Raw genomic sequence first — 25,675 nt, 5'->3', positions numbered from 1 at the left:
TAAATGAATATTGGTGATTTTAATTGCTTTCGCTGCTGGTCATACTAAAAATCGATTGCGCTAACCGCTTCATAACCACACGTATGGTGTGGTCGAACCCGCCAGAAAAAGACGCCTAGTATTACCATTAAAGAAAAAAAATCAAAGAATGAGAAAAAAAATACACGACCTCCGCTTCACTTGTGTTTTTTTCTAATTTTACTGTCAATAAGCTGATAATTCGATGCATATTTTGTATGCAACAGTTATTTTGACTTAATATTGTGCTCTATTATGCACCAAACTATCGCGGGGAAGGCTCGAGGTGCTTCTATTAACTAAAATCAATAACAATCTGAAACCAACAAAGGTACGCTTGTGTTTGCTTTGGCCCAGAGTATAACCTGTGTTTAGTGCTGGCGTCCGGTTGGCGTCTGTCACGGCGATCGCGAAACTATCCAATTAGTCTTATTTTGTAACAATATCGCGGATAAGATGTGCGGTAGTGTTGTCGGGGGATGTGCATTTAAGTGTTGTTTGTTATTTTAGTTACGAAGATGAATTATGAAGCCGAACGAGCCATGAACCAGAAGCGGTTGCGTATGGACGGGGAGCCGGGCCACGGTGTGGTGCAGGGGAACGGATTGCCGCTCAATTACATGGGTAAGCGTTTTAAAACACTTATATCACCCATTCAATGTTCAAAAATGTAGGTTTAAACGAGAAATCTGAGTTAATATATGTTGTTGTAGATAATGGGCATCAAATACCATACCAACCGTACGCTGGAGCGTACAACACGCACTACCCGCCCCCAGATGCGTTTGCAGCGTACGGGCCGCCGCCGCCCGGGGGCTATGCCCCTCAGAACCTGTCATATGCCCCCCCGGCCCACCAGAATTACCCGCACCATCAAAGTTTTCCTCCGCAGCAGCCGCAGGCTCAACTGCATATGCCGCAGTCTCACATGGGTAAGTCATGTAAGTGATCAATTTTTGTTTATTATTTTTTTAGATTAGATTTTTTTATATTTTATTGGGATAAATACATATCAGTAGTGTACAAAATCTGGTATTCATAGATACATATATTATGTATGTATGTAAACACTCTATTGTACATAAGACAGGTTAAGATACAATGTACAAAGGCAAACAACCCTGCAAGGGATCTCTTCCAGTCAACCAGTCAGTAAAGTATTATGTCATAGTTTTCAAGAGTTAATTGACCTAGATTCCTTTTCAAAAATAAATATGCACCTATTAACAATATCAATGAAAAAGCAATAGCTGCCAATGTTCTTGTTATTTTTTTTTATATAATTAATTAATTTAAATATTGTAAATTATAAATATTTTGATTTTAATTTATTCATAAACAATAATACAATTAAAAATACACTACATATCTAATCTAAACATAAAACTAATTAAAAACTAAACTTAAATAAATGATTTTAATTGTATACTTACTGATAATATTTTTAATTAATTAATATAGCACACAAATAATTAAAATTGTATGGAATTGTGAAAGTTGATAACTTATATAAAATTTTGATGCTAACAGCTAATGTGTCCCACCTAAATTTACACTATAATCTTGAATGTGTGTTGCATAAAATGTGCTAAATGACACCCAATTTATACATACAACTAAGTTAAAAAAAAGAAACATTGTCTGATTAAACAGCTGTGTGAAATTAAACTGCAGATTAAACAGTCAATAAGAAAACGAAAATTAGGGAAAAACCATAACTTAAGATCAAACATATTGAAAGTTTGATTTTTATTATTCTGCATAAAAAAAGGAAAATACTTCACATAACATTAATTAATTATTTACTAAGCACTATATTTAAATAATATCGGAAGCTGGATTTTTAAGCAGTTGAACCCAAATCGAAAACTTACAGCTAATTGAAAAAGGAAAACCAAATAGGGAATATTAGGGAAAGCTCTGCATAGGTGGCACCATTAGCACATACAGTAAACAAACCTCATTGACATCAAAGACACATCACACGTCACATCAATCACATGGCCTACCGCGAAACACGATTTCTGTCTCTCTATCACTCGCTTATTCGATCGATAGAGAGACAGATAAAGAAATCCCGATTTTCACGTTTCGCGTTTTCACCTTTAATCAAACCGCCTTGGTGCATCAATGTCATAGTGAACACTTGTCAAAACACTGTTTAAGGCCTAGTGTGTATAAGTTGCTCTATGGTTTATTAACAAATTAATACTGCACTCTGGCAGCAGAACATTGCAATAACACTCCCTAAGCTACAATTTTCTAATAATACCATTCATGCAATTTAAACATTTGAGAATAATTAAACCTGTCTCCCCAGTTCAAGGCTACGCCCCAGAATTGGTGCACAAAGCCGCCTGGGCGCCCCAGCCGCATCTGCTGCCGCCCCTGGACGCCCAGAAACCGCTCGACGTCAAGCAACTCAAGCCGGAGATCAAGCTCGAGCCGCAGGATGTGCATAAGAGACCCCATCCGGAGAGTGAAATGATGGTAAGAAATACTTTTCTTTCCTTTCTTATGATTCGGTCAAATTGTGTTTTTTAAAAAACTAATTATAGCCAGCCTTTTATGAATGTAGTATTATACCTTAGGGTATGGTGCTCTACGCACACTAGCGTCCCTTCCCCTCCCCCTGACGCAACCCCCCCTTTTTGCATGAAATATGTCCCGGTTCACAGTTTATTAAATTTTTTGAGGAAAGTATACATTTTAGGTAAAAAGTGTCAATGAAAGAAATAATCCTTAATAAATTCTTAATAAAAAAGGTCATATTAATTTTTTTTATATGATGCACTATATTCATGTTAGTAGCTTGTTAAAATTCGAAACAACATCGTTTTTACTTAGGGTTCGAAACTCATTTATTATACACGGTGTAACACGAGGAAGCCGAATAATTTTAACAGCGTATTCCTGATCATATTTAGAGACAAAAATGTCGTATAAAGTTTTTTGAAATTCGCCTAGTTACAGAGTTAATACCAATTTAAAAGAAAAACAAGTTTTTATTGTTACTTAGTGCAAAAGGTCTTTTTGACGGCGATGTTGCTATTATGGGATTTAATCTAAATATCCTTATTGATAGATGTCAAAAACTGACAAGTAACACTTTGCAAAAACTAAGTTTTACGAAAAAAAAGTAAAAATCCATTTTAAGTGACAAGTTTACCAATAGCATTTACTTTTTATGTACAAATAAATTCAAAAATATCAAAAAAAAAAAAACTAAACAATAATTTTTTTTTTTACGAAATGGACCTATAGGTATTCATAATATTCATATTACATCTTTTCCTTCTTTCGACCTCATGTATTAGAATGTATACAAAAAAAAGGAAAAAAGTGTCAATGAAAGAAATAAACCTTATTAAATTCTTAATAAAAAAGGATATGTTCATTTTATAACACATACTCTACAAGGTGTTCACAAGAAATGCGAAATATTTTATTTCTGAGGTCAAAAGAATGAAAAAATGTAATTCGAGTTTAGGTCAATTTCGCCAAAAAAAAATTTTTTTTGTATATTTTTTTCAATTTTTTTTAATATATTTGTACATCTATACATATAATAAAGCTGTAGACGGTCGAAAGTCTGTACATGGAAGATATTTGAAAAAAAGTTGGCTGGGGATACTTAGAATCGATAACAGAACACGTTCCAACAGTTTTTAGAATTTTTGTCTGTTTGTCTGTTTATCTGTTTATCTGTTTGTCTGTTTATTTGAACGCGCATCACTTGATAACGGCTGAACGAATTTTGATGAAAACTTTACTAATCTGTCGAGAAAATCTCCGGCCAGGTTATAGACTATAAAAATTCAACCCATATAAGGGAGGGTAGCCACAATACTCGCTTGATTTAAGTTTGCCCCTGAATCTTATGGCGCTACTTAGGAAGGAGGGGCAAACTTTTTCGCGCCTGGTTGAAACTAACAGTAAAAAAACCGGGCAAGTGCGAGTCGGACTCGCGCACGAAGGGTTCCGTACCATAATGCAAAAACAGGCAAAAATAAAACGGTCCCCCATCCAAGTACTTGACCCCGCCCGACGTTGCTTAACTACGGTCTAAAATCACGTTTGTTGTATGGGAGCCCCACTTAAATCTTTATTTTATTCAGTTTTTAGTATTTGTTGTTATAGCGGCAACAGACATACATCATCTGTGAAAATTTCTACTGTCTAGCTATCACGGTTCGTGAGATACAGCCTGGTGACAGACGGACGGACGGACAGCGAAGTATTAGTAATAGGGTCCCGTTTTACCTTTTGGGTACGGAAAACCCTAAAAGTGTACAACTGTCTATCAAATGGCGTTTTTTATATCGAAAAATTTTCGCGCTCGCTTCGCTCGCGTTTTCACCATTCTATGATATGATAAAGGTGATATTCGGTTGGCAACTGCAGCAGCATTATTCTGTTGCAACGTTACTGTCAATTTTCGTCATAAAATGATGTGACTGATTTCCATACTAAAAGTAAGAGAGTGAGGGTACGTATGAAAATTTCCAACGTAGGCATTCGATTTGACCTTACGCGGACGCCCTTAAAGTCATGGAAATAATCTTGCTTGCGGGCTTGCGGCCAGCCGATTTTTTCGACATAGGTTACCGATTTTATAGCGAATTTTGCTCTCTTGCACGGCAGATTTGTCGGCCAAGGCGAGTTGCTACTTAGCCGCGATCCTGTCAAAGTGATAACACTTTGGCAGTTAGGTCTCAGGGGCCCCGTGAAAGCCGAAAACTAAAAGCATCCTACTTGGGCGTGGATGCAAATCCAAGCTTTCCTCTTTCGCAGCTGGGCCTTCTGCCTTGCTCACATTTCGCCAATACAATTCACTTGGTCAATTCCAGGCTCTGCTTTCTTGCATCTTTTCTGTATGAAAACAACGTCGCTAAGACCCTTAAATATCGAGCCCTATGCCAAGCTAGGCTGATAGAAAACTGTCACATCAATTTTATTCTCTGTATGAAATCCTGGATTCGCGCCTGGTTGGGACTAAATGTAAAAATGTGCAACTGTCTATCAAATTGCGTTTTTTACATCGAAAATAGTACTCTGTTGCAACGTTACTGCTGCAGTACTGTCAATTTTCGTGATAAAATGATGTGTCTGATTTCTATACTAAAAGTAAAAACGTACAACTGTCTATCAAATTGCGTTTTTATATCGAAAAATTTTCGCGCTCGCTTCGCTCGCGTTTTCAATAATATTCTTAAATATGTATTCGGGTGGCAACTGCAGCAGCATTACTGTGTTGCAACGTTACTGTTGCAGCACTGTCAATTTTTGTGCAAAAATGATGTGACTGATTTCCATACTAAAAGTAAAAATGACCAACTGTCTATTAAATTGCGTATTTATATCGAAAAAAATTAGATATGATAAAGGTGATATTCAGGTGGCGACTGCAGCAGCATTACTCTGTTGCAACGTTATTGCTGCAGGACTGTCAATTTTCGTGATAAAATGATGTGACTGATTTCCATATCCAGTTCTAATGCGGCAATGACCGTCACTCAATTGACCAAAAAAAAATTCAATATAATCTTGACGACCCTAGGGAGGGGAGCACCATGGTCTAGAAATGCTTAGGGCATCAAAATACATATCTTAATCCGGCATTGGTCGTTTGCGAAGTCAAACGATTTGGGACTCGAATTTTATACGCATTACCATGCCTTCCCCAAAAAAATCAAACGATTCGCGAAAGTCTCGCAACGCATTGAGGTTACAAAGGGCACGTGGTTTTCCTCAGGAGTCTGAAGAAGACCACGGTGAGTGGCGCTTTAGCCAGGCAAGCCGCTTCGCTTTTGCTCGCGCGCGTATACCTTACTATATCGTCCGATATACACCTACTGCTCTGTCGTTTAAATCACGTGTAAAATTTGAATAAGGGCGCAAAAAGCTATTGATTTTGGAGTGTAGTTTTATTTAGTGGTACCTAATTGTTAAATATTTTATCTGGACTACAGTCCTCTAGCATATCCATCTGTCAACTTTACTTCAAGTTCCGCCTCCAGGGGAGAGGGAGAGAAATAGAACAGACCGAATTCCACGCGGGCGGAGCCGCGGGCACAGCTAGTAAAAAGTAAATTTTATTGGTAAACTTGTCAGTTAAAATGGATTTTTCCTTTTTTTTTGGTAAGACTTAATATTGCAAAGTGTTACTTGTCACTTTTTGACATCTATCAATAAGGATATTTGGACTACGTCCCATAGTAGCAACATCGCCATCAAAAAGGCGTTTTGCACTATGTAACAATAAACTCTTGTTTTTCTTTTAAATTGGTATCAACTCTAAAACTACGCGAATTTAAAAAAAGTTTATAGGACATTTTTGTCTCTAAATATGATCAGGAATACGCTGTTAAAATTATTCGGCTTCCTCGTGTTACACCGTGTATAATAAATGAGTTTCCAACCCTAAGTAAAAACGATGTTGTTTCGAATTTTAACAAGCTAATACATGAATATGGTGCATCATATAAAAAAATGAATATGACCTTTTTTATTAAGAATTTATTAAGGATTATTTCTTTCATTGACACTTTTTACCTAAAATGTATACTTTCCTCAAAAAATGTAATAAACTGTGAACCGGGACATATTTCATGCAAAAAGGGGGGGTTGCGTCAGGGGGAGGGGAAGGGACGCTAGTGTGCGTAGAGCACCATACCCTAAGGTATAATACTACATTCATAAAAGGCTGGCTATAATTAGTTTGTCTTCCCCATACATTCAAACACAATTTAACCGAATCATTAGTTTCTTCTGTTTCTCTCCCAAAAACAACCAGAAATATACATAAGAGGGTCTATACCCTACTGGTACCGATAGCTACTGGCAAAAGGTACTTTTTAGGGTTCCGTATTTTTATACAATTTCCATTTTGGAAGAAGACATTTTCCACCTAAATCTTAACATATCACTTTGATTTTAATGTTGATCCCTTCAGCATAATATATTCTAGGTTTATAGGTTTCGCTTTAAAAAAACTTGCACAAATCTACACAAAGAGACTGCTCACTGCTGAGCCTGTAAAGCCCCGTCTACATATCGCGAAGCAAACCATCGAACATTGGCTCGCGCTGCAGCCGCGCGCATTGGATACCAGGCTGCTGCGCGAGCCATCGAGTTGGCTCGCGAGCCAGCCCGGATGGTTTGCCGCGCGATATGGAGATGAGGCTTAAGCCCAATTGACACTGGCCACTTTAACTCAACTTCCTCGCAGGACCAAACCCTCATTCAGTCTAGAAACTGCTCATCTACTTATATTATGATGTTGTTTGTAGGGCGGAGACCTGGATCAGCCGAAGATAAAGATCAAGACGGACATCTTCAAGCCTGACGATCTGGCGCACAGGCCTGACGTCGACAAGCCCCATGGTACGTCACCCATTGAGCTTTTCCTTACTATTTCGATCCAGTTCTACAATTACACAAATTTGTCTGTCAAAAATCAAAGCGTATTTTCCAGTCCGCCAACTTTACGTTTTGTACAAATGGAGCTCAAAAGTGGTCACGTTTTAGGGTTCCGTACCCAAAGGGTAAAACGGGACCCTATTACTAAGACTTCGCTGTCCGTCCGTCCGTCCGTTCGTCCGTCCGTCCGTCCGTCTGTCCGTCTGTCTGTCACCAGGCTGTATCTCACGAACCGTGATAGCTAGACAGTTGAAATTTTCACAGATGATGTATTTCTGTTGCCGCTATAACAACAAATACTAAAAACAATAAAATAAAGATTTAAGTGGGGCTCCCATACAGCAAACGTGATTTTTGACCAAAGTTAAGCAACGTCGGGCGTGGTCAGTACTTGGATGGGTGACCGTTTTTTTTTTTGCTTTATGGTACGGAACCCTTCGTGCGCGAGTCCGAGTCGCACTTGCCCGGTTTTTTAATTTAGGCCCCCCCCCCAGTTTACTGGCTGATGGCTACGCCCTTGTATAGTCTGCCTCTTTTGTACCCTTCATAAGTCTAAGCGACTGTGGTGGAATCACCAGGAGTCTCAGGTCATGCTTCAAAAAGTTTGGATTGCATACTTGCTTACTTTCCGTGCGATAATTGTCCCTTCGGGCAAACTCGGCTCCTTTCGGCTCAGCCAACATTGCGCCGCGCAATTAATAGGGTTGACACAATTTGACGTCCCTTTGCGTGCACGACCACAGATAAGATACTGGCTTGAATTTTGACAATCCTAAATAGCCGAAAGGGATAGTGCCATATGTTAGAAAGGGACAGCACGATTCGGCCCTGAATCGCTGTTAAACTTCGGTTTTGTAGGAAGTTTCCTTTCTGTATGGAATACTATTATTTATTCTGTGGTTTTATTTTATATTTTTCACTGTTGTTTCAGATGTGTCTCAAAAATCGTTATTGTTGGATGCTTCCAAACCAGTCGAGCAAAAGAAAGGTACAATAAAATTTACTTGCGATTTTTTAATTTGCACGAGTCATTTTATTTGCACCAATAAACTTATTGCTTGTTTTCAGATGATGGCCAGCCTATCATTGGAGTTGACGGTAAACCCGGAGATAAGCCCGCAGGTAATAATCATGTCAATAAATTGCACATTTTTGTTTAACTCCTGAATGGTTTCTTATTATGTTTGAGACAATTAATCCTAGCAGAGAACCAGCAACTTGCAGCCACAATTTAAGATTATGTAAAAATATTTTAAATGGCTATTAAATTAATCAAATTAAATATTTTTAAGCGTAAACAAAAATATTAAATTATTTAAAGACGGTAGTTTAAAAGTAAAACTTTTCATACTAGGCCGGTCATATTTGACACAAAACATTGCTAAATTCGCAAGCTAACGGCTAGTTCTGATTTTTTAATATGTTGTTAGGATCACTACCAGCATTGTAAATCCAAGTTTGCAGCTTCGAAAGACCTGTGCTAACTTTGCACCACTCATAAAACCGCGAAATTTTCATACCTTTTTTTGTATTCTCAATATAGCTCCTAAACTATTAATTTTTTATCAAAAACGTCTATGAAGAAACTAAAGTTAACTAAAATTGCTACAATTTAAGACCAGAATCAAATCTGTAAGTTCAATATTTACCGAGATGCTGCTCTGCAAAAATGGGCAATTTAAGCAATTTTAAAATTCAAAGCAATCAAATTTTAAGATTTGTTCAATTTTCGACCCCGAAATCAGGGAAAATATTTATTTAACGGGTAAAATAATAAAACGATGTTCTAGAAAATATAATTAACTTTAATTTAAGCAAAGAACGACATCTCTAGACCATACCGTTTATCTTATCTTATTGTTTTCGGGGGCCCTTGCCTTATTACCCTCTAGAGAAGATCCGTCAACTACTCAATAGCTTTTCCCACCATATCCATGTGTCGGATGATGGAGCTCATGGGTAGCATTTTAAAGTCCTTTGGTTCCAGATACCGTTTAATACTCACAAATCATAAAAATGGGAAAACTGCTTTTTTCGCATATTTGCTATGTTTAGTTAGCTCCACCTCCCACGGCATTGTTCACAGAAGAGGGTTCATTGTTCTACTCAGCTTTAACTCCACTACCTCAAAGCATCTCAGTAGGAGCCGACATGTTTGTTGTGGTAGATGGGTGTTTCATACTGCACAAGGTGATATGGCATCGTAACAACTCCGTGAGGAATATCGTTGCAGGGTACGTCAGCTTCACCTACAATCATTTCAGACGGAACGTTGCTCTGGTCTTTGACAGATATCCTGAGGATGGAGCAGAGAATAACACAAAAACTGCCGAACGCGCAAGGCGCTATGGTTCTCTGCAGTGTAACTAAATCGTCTTTCAAGAGTCAACCATAATAAAAATAGCCCAGGAGAAGTAATTGACTAACGACAGCAACAAGCGGCGACTGATTGCCCTGATATGCTCCGCCCTCCAAAGCCAGGGAATTGAGACAAAGCAGGCAGTCGTGGATGCTGACTGTGGCATCGTCAAGGCGGCACTTGACAAGAGCACCTCTTTTAAATCAGTGCTAATCATTGGCCAGGATGTGTTGTCCTTCTACATGGGTTCGATTGTGAAAGAATGTTTATTTCCAGAAAAGTGGCAGTGGTGGCTCTGGCCCCATACAATATTCCTCAACCTCATTTAATCGCGGAGATTTGGAAGTTCCCCCAGGATTCGAGTTGTTTCTCCCCGCCTTCACTGGGTGTGATACTACCTCTGCCCTTTTCTGGCATGTGGGGAACAAACTGTGGAGCGCCATTAAGAAGAACGTTGAGCTTATCATCATAGCTGAAGTATTCCTGCAACCTAATGCAGCCTACCCAGCCATCGCAGATGCCGGAGCAAAATGCCTAGTAGCTTTATATGGAGGGGACTACACAAAAGATACGCTCCATGCTCCTTAGCTTACGCTACAAAAAAAAAACAGCCGCCTTCGCTAAGGTTGACTTGGCCCGTTTGCCTTCAACGGAAGATGGTGCAACATTCCATGCTTACCGAACTTACCACCAAATTCAGAAGTGGTTGGAGGTGGAAAACGATGCAACTCAATGGGGATGGGAAAAGACCAAACAGCCCCATTCCAATAAAAATGACGAGTGAAGTAGTGGCACCTCCCTTCCTTCTGAAATTTTGCGGGTACAAGAAAGGCTGTAGCGGAGGCGGCTGTATCTGCATAAAAGCAGCAGGCCTTAAATGCTCAGAGTTATGCAAACTTTGCTCCGGTGTCTCTTGTCACAACGTCGCCATGCTTGAAATCGCAGACAAAATTGAAGACAACGTCGATATGCCTATTTTTCAGACTGAATTATTTCAAAATGAACAGCTGTAACTTAATGTTATTTTTGATATCTTTTAAATATGTTTAATAAATATTTAAAAGTGATCAAAAATTATAATTCAGATTACCCTCAACTCAAACCATTGTGAGAACTAAACAGAGCAAATTTGCTAAAAACGCAGTTTTCCCACTTTTTGGATTTTAAGATTAGTGAGTAAACGGTATAATCAAGAGATATCATTGTTTGCTTAATATTAAAGATAATTATATTTGCTACAACATCGTTTTATTAAATTACCCGTAAAATACGTTTTTTTTTCTGATTTCGGGGTCGAAAACTGCCCGAATGTTAAAATTTCACTATACTGGATAAAATTGCCCATTTTTGTAGAGCGTTATCTCGGTAAGTATTGAACTTACAAAGTTGATTTTAGTCTCAAATTGTAGCAATTTTAATTAACTTTAGTTAGTTCATAGATCTTTTTGATAAAAAATGCATAGTTTAGGACTTATATTGAGAATACCAAAAGAAGTACGAAAATTTCGCGGTTTTTTGAGTGGTGCAAAATTAGCACAGGTCTTTCGAAGCTGCAAACATGGATTTACAATGCTGGTAGTGATCCTAACAACATATTAAAAAATCAGAACTAGCCGTTAGCTTGCGAATTTAATGTTCGATATGACTAGCCTATACCTTGACTTTAAACAAAGTATTTTACTTATAAGTCTTATAACCTACTTGGTTCGTATGAATTTGTGACATAATTAAAAAAAGCTATAACTCCCTAAGGACGGAGTTATAACTTTTTTTTTTACAAACCATACCTAGCTCCCGTTATCGTGTTTTTAGCTTGGTGGCATAATTTGCCCCCTAGTAAAAGAAATAACTATTTTATACCAGAGCCATATTACAAAACAACAACTTTATTTCTTCACGCAAATAATGATGTGATCTATTCTTTTGTAACAGAGGCGTGCAAGCCAGAGGGCTCAGCCGAAGGCGGCGATGCTCAGCGCTCCGAGGCGAAGATAGCAGAAAAGAGGTAAGCCTCTGGCCTAGCCGGCTACAAAGACGAGACAAACTCAATGGGAAAGAATTGGCGTGGGCACTAGTTCTTACGAAAGCGGCGTCTGACCATCCAACCGAGAGGGAAAACTAGACCGATTTCTACGAAAAATACCATCATTTAATTGTTTTTTTAAAAACGAGTGACTTATAAACTGCAAAACGTAATTCAAAACAAAAAAAGTAAGATATGTTGCCACTTTTTTACTAGCGCGTCTTGTATTTGTGTACAAATAAGTAAATAAAAGTACTTTTTTAAATATTAGGAGTAAAATTACTAATGAATAAATAATCTTAGCGTGATTATTTATCAATAGGAATTTACTATTTTACAAACAAATTATTGCAGTGGCAACATTGTCTTACTTTTTTTGGTCTTGAATTACGTTTTGCAGTATAGGTTACATAGGTTCTCGCGGGCTTGGTTTCCGCAACTTGACGTTATATTATTGCGCCTGTTTTGCGTGGTGGGTTAGCGGCACTATTCTCGCCAACCCAACTCTACCAAGAAGCCTAGCAGACCCTTGACGTTGCCCACGACTTGTGGCAGAGACCCCGGTGAGCCGAGGTGTTGTGCCCGGTATTCTGCCACCCCTGGGCATTCGAGAATGACGTGGGCGGCTGTCTACTCTGCCTCCATGCATGCTCTGCAGAGGGGGCTGTCTGTAACACGTAGGGTTAATAGGTGCTTGTTAAATGAGGCGTGGCCAGTTATGGCCCCAGCTATAAGCCTATAAACGAGTGACTTATTTGCAGTGAGGAGGACCGGAAACCCTTCAGCAGTCCGGAACTGCCCAAATCCGGGACTCCAGGGAAGGCCTCCACCCCCGGCCTGGAGGTGAGTGTAAGTTTATCGGCTTTTTATTTTATTTTGTAAATTTTTCGGTTTTATTTCCGTATTTTATCCTTTTTTTTTTGGTTTGTTTTTTACTTTATTTCGTTGCCGTGCAAAGGAATCTTCTCTTCATTTTCACCAGGTATTTTTTTATCCCGTCAAAAACAGAAATGTGAAATGAGAGCCAAGTTCAATATTAAGAATATGCGTCGTTGTTGACTTCGCCGAAAAAAGAATTGAGAGATATGGGTGCCAAGATCTAGTTTACTTGGGATTTGGGATGTAATTAAAGTTTAGGATTTGAGTTGGCTAGTTCTTGCGTACATCTTATATTATATTATTTACTTTTCTGAAGTTTAGTTTTTATCATAGTTTATTTCGGACCTAAAATTCATTTTTTCTATTACAAATTCGATAAGCGCTTAGTGTGTAAGCAAAATCTTTTTTCGGAAAATATTACAAATCGTAAAAAAGTTACTGTTTCTTTATCTAAAGGAGCCCACTGATTAACAGTCCGCCGGCCGACCTGTCAGTTAGAACAAAATTTTGACAGTTCCGAACAACTGACAGGCTGATACCGTCCGGCGGACCGTTAATTAATGGGCTCCTTTAGGTTTGTAACGACACAATTGCCTAGTTGGATGCCAAATTTCAACTTGCTAGATCATTTGGAAGTGGGTTAGGCTTTTGATACTATGTTAGTCATATTAGGTCACTGAGAAACATACCGATTTTTAGATGTTTGTAACTTTGTATTTTTATAACCAGATGAGCTATATTCATGAATTTTGGGGTGCTAGTTAGCATTAAGAGTCTAAACTCTAAATAAATGAACCAATTTTCATGTTTATTTTTATTAGATTTTGAGTTACGTAATGGTCTAAACTGGCTCCAAATGTTTTGTGTAACACATGGCCGCTGCGTCGCCAGTTATCTTCTTTTGAACTTGGCTTGACGCGCCGCGTGTTTAGATGCCAATAAATAAAGATTTCACTACGCTACTATAGTTTCTTAAAGGACTGTCTCATTTCAATCATAGACAGAGAGAATCATACTATCTTTCTTTTACACTAGTACTAGCACCCAAAAGAAAAGGATGAGTATAGTTTGGATGAAATTGGTTTGACCAACTATATTTGCTTAGCCGAAGAAACGCGGGCGACCGAAGGGCTCCACCAACAAGCCGAAGCCGCCCGGCGCGCCCGGGCCGCGCGCGCCCGGCGCCGCCCCGCCGCGCCCCGCGCCCCGCGCGCCGCACGTGGCGCCGCGGCCCCGCCCGCAGGGCTACCAGTACGCCGTGCGGCCCTTCCGGAAAGACTTCTCCGGAATACAGTTCCGAAGGTAACATCCACGTTAATGTTTCGAACGATTGACTCGTGAGTCCCAGTCGTACACAAAGTCGACAACCTCTGCACTGAAGCAATTTAGGGCCAGTTGCACCAACCACATTTGACAAACTGATCAACGTCAGCCGGCGCGCCCCGGCGGTTTACTATGAACCTTTCCATATATAAAAATTTAGCGAACTCTTTAACGATACGAACAGTTTGGTGTAACCGACCCTTAGAAGGTGAGACGCTTTTTATAAATTTTATATGAAATAGAGAGTACGAGATCGCGTCTGTGAAATTTAAAGGATGCGTGGAATTACTGCCGACGTGGCATCGTGTAATTCGAGGCGTTAATAAATGCGGGCGACCGAAATCTTCCACCGACAACCCGAAGCCCAGGGGCACCCCCGGTGTGAGCCACTGGCGCTACTCCTCTCTCACTCTCCACCACTCCGCTCCGCCACATACCCCGCTCCACTCAATATGCATACTAAGTTCGCAGTTAAGTGCGTACGACCACGCACGACCACATACTAAAATTACCCCTGACCTAAACCGTTATCTTCCACAGGCGATGGAGCGACGACTGCCTAGATTCCTCCCACATCCCCAACGAGGTCTACTTCGGCGACGTCCCCGTCTCCACTGAAGTCCTATTCAACTACTACGACGCCAACGCGGAGCGCGAGCGGCTGGCGGCGCAGGCGGCGCAGATCGCCGCGCAGAAGGCCGCCGCCGCCAAACTAGCTGCTGCCAAACTGCAAGCTAGAGGACTCATCTCCAATGAGGTTAGTTGCCACACATTAGCAAATCTGAGACTTACACTAACTCACACTATCGCAAATCTCGATGTCGCTATATACGCTTCGTGCCTATATACATGAATGACGGAGCTAGCACTAGTGGGTCGCGCTCTAATCTTTCGCTAGTTTTGCTACTCGACTCGAAAGTACCAGGCGCTCATAACACAGTAGAAGTCTTGTTCAACTATTACGACGCCAACGCGGAGCGCGAACGACTGGCGGCACAGGCGGCTCAGATCGCCGCGCCCAAACTAGCTGCTCCCAAACTGCAGGCGAGAGGACTTATCTCCAATGAGGTTAGTTGCCACACATTAGCAAATCTGAGACTTACAATAACTCATACTATCGCAAATCTCGATGTCGCTATATACGCTTCGTGCATATATACATGAATGACGGAGCTAGCACTAGTGCGTCGCGCTCTAATCTTTCGCTAGTTTTGCTACTCGACTCAAAAGTACTAGGAGCTCATAAGTTAGTAGAAGTCCTGTTCAACTATTACGACGCCAACGCGGAGCACGAGCGGCTGGCGGCGCAGGCGGTGCAGATCGCCGCGCAGAAGGCCGCCGCGGCCAAACTGCAAGCTAGAGGACTCATCTCCAATGAGGTTAGTTGCCACACATTAATAAACCTCAGACTTACAATAACTCACACTATCACAAATCTCGATGTCGCTATATACGCTTCGTGCATATATACATGAATGACGGAGCTAGCACTAGTGCGTCGCGCTCTAATCTTTCGCTAGTTTTGCTACTCGACTCAAAAGTACTAGGAGCTCATAAGTTAGTAGAAGTCCTGTTCAACTATTACGACGCCAACGCGGAGCACGAGCGGCTGGCGGCGCAGGCGGTGCAGATCGCCGCGCAGAAGGCCGCCGCGGCCAAACTGCAAGCTAGAGGACTCATCTCCAATGAGGTTAGTTGCCACACATTAATAAACCTCAGACTTACAATAACTCACACTATCACAAATCTCGATGTCGCTATATACGCTTCGTGCATATATACATGAATGACGGAGCTAGCACTAGTGCGTCGCGCTCTAATTTTTCGCTAGTTTTGCTACTCGACTCAAAAGTACTAGGAGCTCATAAGTAGTAGAAGTCCTGTTCAACTACTACGACATCAACGCGGAGCGCGAGCAGCTAAACTAGCTGCTGCCAAACTGCAGGCGAGAGGACTTATCTCCAATGTGGTTCGTTGCCACTTACTACGCTACCGAGTCTCAGACTTACAATAACCCACACTATTGCAAATCTCAATGTCAAACTTCGCTATAATAATCGCTGTATGCGTTTCGGGCATATAATTAAGAATGACGGAGCTAGCACTAGTGCGCCACGCTCTAATGGTTCGCTAGTTTTGTTGCTATTGCTCGACTGAAAAGTACCAGGCGCTCATAACACAGTAGAAGTGCTGTACAACTACTACGACGCCAACGCGAAGCGCGAGCTTATAACTCATTGTCAGTAGAAGTATCCAGTTACCCAAATAGGCGCCAGAGTTTAGCAAGAATGACAACATTATCACTAGTTTCACTCTGACACTTGTTGCCCACCATAATACATACTAAATTTACGGTGGGTAATAAAAAAAATGTGAGACTGACAAGGACAAACAATAATAATAGTGCTTTCGCTGCTACTCCTCCTGAAAGATACATAAGACTATCCCGTTCGGTCATTTCCCCCCATCCTTCATGCCTGATCCAGTTATATACTAGAATCATTGTTGCAGGTGACGACGGTGGACTCGTCGTCGACTGACGACTCCTCGGGCTCGTCGGGCAGCGATAGCGACGACAGCGATGAGGTAAGGAAACATTTGTATTCTAATGCTTTTCTGCTTTCTCTGCAACAGAGCGCAAACATTTGTTTGACAATCTATTCTCCTCAACATACGTGGGGCATTCTAGTTCAGCTGTCAAAAATAAGACAGTAACAATACACTCTTTTTTTTGGACAGTCGTGTAAAAAATAGTCTATTTCTATTTAATGGTCTCGCTTCCGATTGACATCACTGTAGGGTTAGGATTCTGGTGGCATTTTTAGCACAAGTAGTGCAGTGGAGTCGCCATTGTATTTTTTTTATTTGAATAAATGAATAACTGAATGATAAAGCCATATATTATGTAGATTTCAAAATATTACATGTAAATAAATTTTACTATTTAACTAAAATGATTATGTATTCAAGACCTTGAACAACTTGCAACTGGAATTAAAGTTTCAAAATCTTGCATGTTATCTTCATCTGATGTGAAATGGTTGTCAAGATTATGAAAAGCATACACTATGGCAATTTGTTCCATATTCCCTGGCGTTATACGATTTCTCAACTTGTGAAAAATCCATTTGTGTGTCGAGAAAGATCTCTCTACGTCCACCGATGTTAACGTAGCATTCCTCAGAATTTGAGCATGATTGCCAAAATCAACCATGTCTCTCACTACGTCAAAGTCCGGACTTCTATTTAATACAAGTTCTAACTTATTTCGTACAGTTTCAGTTCCATGCAATGCCAATGTACTCCTTACGATGACAGTTATTAGGAACGATTCATGGATTGGAATATGTGTACACTCTAATTGATTAATTGATTCTGGTATAATGCTATAGCAGTTTTTTATAAAATCCAACTTGTTTTTTAAATTTCTATGGCCAAATAAAGCTTGAACCTCTCTGATTGCCATAGCATCCCTACTATTTAACCGCATTACAATGCGTTTTATATCTTCAAAGTAGGTAGCATAATAAAAACTAGCTTCTAACCAGGTGCCCCATCTAGTAACCACTGGTTCTGGTGGTAACGGTATGTTCGGAGCATATTGCCTAAAAGTTCGGATGCGATGAGGGGATTTCAAAAATATTTTTTTGACATTTGATATCAAAGTATTTACTAAACTGTTTTCCGATCGAATTTGCTCCGCGACTCTATGTAGACCGTGAGCTAAACAAGTTACATGTTTAACGTTCAAATATGTCTTCTTTAAAATTTTACCAGCGGCAATCATATATGCGGCACTGTCTGTGCAAAAGATCAAGAATTTATTTATATTAACTGTGTAGTTATCTTCCCATAAAAACCTTAAACTTTCGTCAACTATAGAAGCAATTGTATTGGCATTAACTAGGGTCACAACTTTACAAGCTAACAAATAAGGTTTTTGTAAATTGTCTTCCAAAGATTTCACAATTACATTTACGACAGGATTCCCAAGAGCGTCAAGTGTTTCATCTATAGTTAACCATAAATTGCAATTGAAAAATGTAAATCTTATTTTGTTAACTATAGTCGCGTATATTCTTGACAAATATACTTTTCTCAAAAGACTTTGTTCGGGTAACTTTTTGTTATTTGTGCATTTGCAGCAAATATATTTATCGAAAAACTTCCGAAACTCCGGGTGATTTACCCTATTCCACGGAATATTGCACGCAATCAGAAATATGCACAAGTCATAAACAAAGCCATCTTGGTCGCCGCAGTTCAGTCTATGGTGATTGCTGTTAATATGTTTTAGTATATTGTACTTTTTCATCTGCGTGAGACGTACGTTACATGCCGAACAAAAGATAGAATTGCTCTCTTCGCTATAAGTAAGTTCTTGGTATAGTTCAATCCATCGCAGAATTGTTTCAGTTTGCGGAGAACTCATTCTATTTCGTTATGTAAATTATGTTGAAGATAAAACGAAATTGCGTTACTTCTCACAAATTAATGAAAATATTTCTGATTTGTCGAACTTGACAGAAACATAACGTCAATGATACAAGAGTTGGTTGCCGGGACTTTTTGGTCAACCAAAAAGAAGAAATAGGTTTGTAATATAAATTATACATACAAGTTAGGCTACAAGTTGTATGTAACTAATAAATTTTATTATGCATTATTGATTTATCTTATCATTTATCAATCATTTATTCATTCATTCATTCATTCAATCAAAAAAAATATAATAACGACTCCATTGCTCTATGTTCACCCAATGCCACCAAAATTCCTAACTCTAGACATCAGCAAAGAAAATAAAAATGTAGGGTAATTCGCCAGTAACTGGCCACCTGTCAGTAACTAGCCACCCTAAACTAAAAATGAATTATATTCACTTATAAACATAATTCATTTTATTATAAGGTGGCTAGTTATTGAAGGCTAGCCAGTTATTGAAACCTTATACTAAAATGAATTCTGTTTATAGGTGAATATAACTAATTTTTAGTTTAGGACGGCCAGTTATTGGCCGGTGGCTAGTTACTGGCGAATTACCCTAAAAAGTAAACACACCTAGGTAGTTGAAATTTGCAGGTCTAAAAAATGTCATGTATTAGGAGTCAAGAGGTTAAACCAGTTCTATAACTCATTATTTCTCTTTTCCCATCAGGATGCACCCCTAAAAAAGGGCCCTGGACGGCCCAAAGGGTCCCGCAACTCTGCCCCGCGCACGCCCGGCTCCGGGACCCCCGGGTCAGGTCGCCGCGGCAGACCGCCAGTACCCCCTGAACTGCGAGAGCCCGGCATCACAGACATGAAGAAGTTCTGCAAAGCTGCTGGGATCAGATTTGACTATAAGAAGCTTGTCGAAGGTCTGTAACATTTTATATCACTCGACACTTAAGCGGGCCACTCACACATCTGCCGCAGGGGCAATATTGGAATTGAACCCTTAATTGCCTCCTTAATTGTGATGTGTGTAGAGAAGCAGGGGCAATTTTTAGATTGGGCCTGCAGCAGGGCGGCAGGGGCGCAAGACCTTCCTAGCTCCCTAGATTGTATCTACCACCCTGCTAGGTTGTTACATGTGTAGTACGATTGGGGCAATTCCAGTCAGTTCATTGGCGACTACCGAACCAAACGGACCAATCCTTTGATGCTTTGATAACACAGGAGCCATTCTCGTCGACGTGCGTTCAGCGGGACTATCACTTACACACTGAGTAGCAGGCTAGTGTGTAGAAAACAACCTAAAATTGCTCCGACCGCCGTGCGACCGGTATTGTCCTTGCGGCAGGTGTGTGAGTGGCCCGCTTTATGCTTCAGCCATACAACGTCGCGTTCTATCAATATCGTTTAAAAAAATACCCCTTTACTTCTAAAACATCACATTTGCTTACTGCTGTTGCGAAACGACCCGAAATGGATCTGGGCCTCCGACACCACAGACCGCCATGCTACTCTGTCCAAAACCGTTTCTGTCCAGTCGACGGCGCCGAGTTCGCTAAGGTCTTTCTGCACTTCGTCTCTCCAGCGGTACCTAGGGCATCCAGATGGTCTTCGGCCACTTGGTACTCCAGAGTACACCACAATTAGAATCACAATTGCAATCTCATAATTTCAGAACTCCACTTTGAATCTTAGTGTCACAATCTTGTAAGAGTAAAGTCTCAAAACAGTTCAACAATGCCTGGCCCTGTCTCACAGGTGTAAATCACACAATGGAACAATCACAAAGTCTTAGTTCCACAATTATTCCTTGAAAATAGAATGTATCGCCTACTCTTCTTCTTCTTCCTCGCGTTATCCCGGCATTTTGCCACGGCTCATGGGAGTCTGGGGCCCGCTTGACAACTAATCCCATGATTTGACGTAGGCACTAGTTTTTACGAAAGCGACTGCCATCTGACCTACCTATCCTATCCTATCGCCTACTATTCATTGTTATTATCGCAGGCAAAGATGTAAATTATCCGTTTACATTTTCGCCGTAGATGGAGTACCAATATAAAAGTTTCAGATAGCATCTATTTAGGGCCCCCCCACATCTGGCGTCTTTCGAGCGTCGGCGTCTGTCGGCGTCGGTCCAGCGCTATGGAAATTGACGTCGCTGCGCAGTTGCGTCGACGCTGCGTCGACGTTGCGTCGACGTCGGCCATAGAATTGTAGACTCCGACGCTCGAAAGACGCCAGATGTGGGGGGGCCCTTAAGATGAAATTTACGTTCCTTAAGTACGGAAAGACGTGTGTCATTAGTTATAAAAGGAAACTTAATAAAAAAAGACCTTTCTCCGAGACCACAGGGACAAATCCGTCCTAGACACGTCGGAGGTAAATTTTGACACTTATACGCGATTAAGTCCCGTTTTATACTTAAAGTTAAAAATGTATAAAAATCGGTAGTTTAAGACGTTTGTCCTTAGCACAGACAAGACATCCTCCAGACTGAGCATAGTAGCGCTACCCCCTCTGCCACAAATATACGGAAGTTTTACTCCATTTCCGAGTCAAAGTGTCTTTGTGTGACATCCGTGTCTTTGAACGGACCAATCACGGCACGGGACTCGCTCACTCCGTCCCCCGCACCCCAGTATTTTTGGCAGCATCGGTTTCATGAAATAATTGCTCTCAACTCCGTCTAGAGGATTCCTAGTCTATAGTCCTCATCCAGATTAATTTGCAGGCTGCACAAAAAACAAGGAGCGTGTCGGCAAAATGATGGACCTACTGACCGCGGCGGGGCTCGAAGGCAAGCCTACGATGGAAAAGTGCAAGGCGCTCAAACAGGCCAAGGTCGACAAGAAGGAACAGGAGAAACAGGCCAAGAAGGAGGCCAAGGTCAAGAGCAAACCGGCGTCCAACGACGGAGATGGAGAGCAAAGTGAGTTATAAAAAAACCCAGGCAACAAAGGCCCATAGATACAGAAAATAAATAAATAAATATAAAAAGTAGTTTGCTGCGCCACCTGTTCTAGTGTAAGATTCGGCAGATTCTCACGGAACCGCAGAAATATCACAACCTTCGGCCTGAAGTCTTTTTAAGACTACAAGGCAATCTACTAAATTCGTAATACCCTAATTCCGTATTAAAGCGGGTAGGGTAGCCAGCTAGCCAGATCTAGTTGGACAATAAATTCACCTCCTAATTCATCAAAATGATTGCTAGTATTGGAAATTTTTCGATCCTTGCAAATTGGCTCTGGGAATATTTACCATATGTATGTTTTCCAGCGCCCGAAGGCACGCGGCGCATGACCCGCGGTGCGACGGGCGTGAAGCCGCGCCAGCGCATCGTCATCTCGTCCGACGAGGAGGACGACACCCCCGCCGCGCGCCGCACGCTCTCCAAGCTGCGCTCCTCCGTCAACGATGACGACTCCGACTAGGTTGGTCACTCTACATGTATACACGAGCATCGTCATCTCGTCCGACGAGGAGGACGACACCCCCGCCGCGCGCCGCACGCTCTCCAAGCTGCGCTCCTCCGTCAACGATGACGACTCCGACTAGGTTGGTCACTCTACATGTATACACGAGCATCGTCATCTCGTCCGACGAGGAGGACGACACCCCCGCCGCGCGCCGCACGCTCTCCAAGCTGCGCTCCTCCGTCAACGATGACGACTCCGACTAGGTTGGTCACTCTACATGTATACACGAGCATCGTCATCTCGTCCGACGAGGAGGACGACACCCCCGCCGCGCGCCGCACGCTCTCCAAGCTGCGCTCCTCCGTCAACGATGACGACTCCGACTAGGTTGGTCACTCTACATGTATACACGAGCATCGTCATCTCGTCCGACGAGGAGGACGACACCCCCGCCGCGCGCCGCACGCTCTCCAAGCTGCGCTCCTCCGTCAACGATGACGACTCCGACTAGGTTGGTCACTCTACATGTATACACGAGCATCGTCACCTGGTCCGACGAGGAGGACGACACCCCCGCCGCGCGCCGCACGCTCTCCAAGCTGCGCTCCTCCGTCAACGATGACGACTCCGACTAGGTTGGTCACTCTACATGTATACACGAGCATCGTCATCTCGTCCGACGAGGAGGACGACACCCCCGCCGCGCGCCGCACGCTCTCCAAGCTGCGCTCCTCCGTCAACGATGACGACTCCGACTAGGTTGGTCACTCTACATGTATACACGAGCATCGTCATCTCGTCCGACGAGGAGGACGACACCCCCGCCGCGCGCCGCACGCTCTCCAAGCTGCGCTCCTCCGTCAACGATGACGACTCCGACTAGGTTGGTCACTCTACATGTATACACGAGCATCGTCATCTCGTCCGACGAGGAGGACGACACCCCCGCCGCGCGCCGCACGCTCTCCAAGCTGCGCTCCTCCGTCAACGATGACGACTCCGACTAGGTTGGTCACTCTACATGTATACACGAGCATCGTCATCTCGTCCGACGAGGAGGACGACACCCCCGCCGCGCGCCGCACGCTCTCCAAGCTGCGCTCCTCCGTCAACGATGACGACTCCGACTAGGTTGGTCACTCTACATGTATACACGAGCATCGTCACCTCGTCCGACGAGGAGGACGACACCCCCGCCGCGCGCCGCACGCTCTCCAAGCTGCGCTCCTCCGTCAACGATGACGACTCCGACTAGGTTGGTCACTCTACATGTATACACGAGCATCGTCACCTCGTCCGACGAGGAGGACGACACCCCCGCCGCGCGCCGCACGCTCTCCAAGCTGCGCTCCTCCGTCAACGATGACGACTCCGACTAGGTTGGTCACTCTACATGTATACACGAGCATCGTCATCTCGTCCGACGAGGAGGACGACACCCCCGCCGCGCGCCGCACGCTCTCCAAGCTGCGCTCCTCCGTCAACGATGACGACTCCGACTAGGTTGGTCACTCTACATGTATACACGAGCATCGTCATCTCGTCCGACGAGGAGGACGACACCCCCGCCGCGCGCCGCACGCTCTCCAAGCTGCGCTCCTCCGTCAACGATGACGACTCCGACTAGGTTGGTCACTCTACATGTATACACGAGCATCGTCACCTCGTCCGACGAGGAGGACGACACCCCCGCCGCGCGCCGCACGCTCTCCAAGCTGCGCTCCTCCGTCAACGATGACGACTCCGACTAGGTTGGTCACTCTACATGTATACACGAGCATCGTCATCTCGTCCGACGAGGAGGACGACACCCCCGCCGCGCGCCGCACGCTCTCCAAGCTGCGCTCCTCCGTCAACGATGACGACTCCGACTAGGTTGGTCACCCTACATGTATACACGAGCATCGTCACCTCGTCCGACGAGGAGGACGACAACCCCGCCGCGCGCCGCACGCTCTCCAAGCTGCGCTCCTCCGTCAACGATGACGACTCCGACTAGGTTGGTCACTCTACATGTATACACGAGCATCGTCATTAAATTTTCAAACAAAACAAAACCAACTCAGTTATTCCACAGCCAAATTTCACCGACAAATTTTGTATTTTTTCTCACAGTCAACCTTTATTTCCAGGGGCAGCGTATCCTCGACTTCTCAGCCTGGTAGCGGCCCGACACGACCCTACAGAGTCCTAGAAAGTGCTTCGACAGACTCACAGGACTGCGCTCCATTACCCGAGTGATAGTGTTCCATGGAGTGATGTGACTGGTTGGTTTACAAGTGATTGAGCATTTTATGTTACTGGCCAATGATAGATGTGACTTCTTTTGTGGTGAATTTCTTTGGCCCCTTTAAGGTGCCCACAGATTACCAGTTCGCCGGACAATGTCAGGCTGTCAGTTGTTCGGAGCTGTCAAATTTTGCCTTTAACTGACAGGCCGATATCGTCCGGCGGACTGGTATTCAGTGGGCCCCTTTAGAGTCTAAAGTCTTTATGAAATGAGAAAGTCTTTTTATATATATTCTTTTTAGAGAGTTCACTGCTTCACTCTTAAATCGTTCATCGCTCTTAAATGGTTTCTTATTTTAATTTCGGGGGTTTAAATCGGCCTAAAAGCCTTTGAGAGTTACAGCCGTTACAAATCTAGTTTGAGCATTTTAAGAGCTGTGAGCAAATATCATCTGATTTTGTAAAAATCAATGTGAATTTTATACTTAATGAAAAATGGATAATTGGTTATGATCGATCGGATTGGTGTTCTGAGTCTTGCCCAAAACTGTGCATTTTTCTATTATTTCTCTAATATAAAAATTAATAGTATCGCTCGCAGAAGTATCTGCTTGATGAAAACTTTGTGCTAAAAATATATATATATATAAATATAAGTTTAGATATTTATACGCACCTTCGCCGCTCTGATATATTTTATGGCTGTACCAAGCAAAAGAAGTTGTATCTATTGTCATATAAAAACTATATTTAATTTCTAATTGGTACAGACAGCAGCAGAAGTACCTAAGAGGGCCAGGTGTTCATAATGATCTGTACACGCTCGGCCGCGTACCTACTTTTGCTACTGGCTGTATCTAAGTGCAAAATATGTAATTGGCAGCTTTTAGTGATACTTTTACGTTTGTGATTATACTAATTTTTCGATCTCACATAAGAAAGCTCTGAAACAGAGTATATTAATGAGAACCGTCGTTTTTGTTTCAAATTAAGTGTATTCGAGTGATTTCGAAAATCACAAATTCCATCTGTTTCCAGAATTACCCGAATACGATTTACCTTAAGGTATACCAATGAGCCTAAAACGATTGTCTTAATTCCAAATTAACTATATTATTATTTATCAGGAATTACATATATTTACTAAAATATCGACAGTTCGTTTGTGAAGAAAATTGCCAAGTTCACCCATAATGACACCTAAGTATCGACCGCAAAATTCGTTGTCATGTGTCGTTCCCAGGAAAAGGAACCTTAGCGCTAAAGTCACTTACTACTCGAAGCTTGGTATTATTATTAAAGGTAACTGGCGTAAACAATTGGAGACGTATATTTCCTTTTTCCTATGAACGACTTATGGTTTCTATTCTGACTAATTCTGAGCGTTTTCCAAAAAAATATTGAAAACCGTATTCTCACAAATCCTGATACTTTTGGGTTCTTCCAACTTGATGCTAAAAAAAATGTCCTAAATATGTGTATGGAAATTTTAGTTTCCACTACGTCACGCACAAGTGAAAAATTTATTACACTATAACGTGACGTAATGGAACTGCTATGTAA

General features: G+C 42.1%; 1 protein-coding gene across 1 annotated transcript; it reads left to right on the top strand.

Moving 5' to 3' along the window:
• LOC134674341 (HIRA-interacting protein 3-like) lies at positions 1–21,913 on the top strand. Its single transcript, XM_063532389.1, has 15 exons — positions 1–349; positions 529–642; positions 732–950; positions 2,339–2,508; positions 7,311–7,404; positions 8,372–8,428; positions 8,509–8,562; positions 11,732–11,804; positions 12,584–12,665; positions 13,807–14,003; positions 14,565–14,781; positions 16,536–16,610; positions 19,183–19,384; positions 21,196–21,393; positions 21,744–21,913. Exons 2-15 carry the CDS (start codon positions 537–539, stop codon positions 21,896–21,898), a joined length of 1,899 nt encoding a protein of 632 aa, XP_063388459.1. The 5' UTR covers positions 1–349; positions 529–536; the 3' UTR covers positions 21,899–21,913.
• Positions 21,914–25,675: the final 3,762 nt, after the last annotated feature.

This window comes from Cydia fagiglandana, chromosome 20 (genome assembly GCF_963556715.1).
Source record: "Cydia fagiglandana chromosome 20, ilCydFagi1.1, whole genome shotgun sequence".
NCBI lineage: Eukaryota > Metazoa > Arthropoda > Insecta > Lepidoptera > Tortricidae > Cydia > Cydia fagiglandana.
This window is presented reverse-complemented; position numbering and strand designations above follow the sequence as displayed.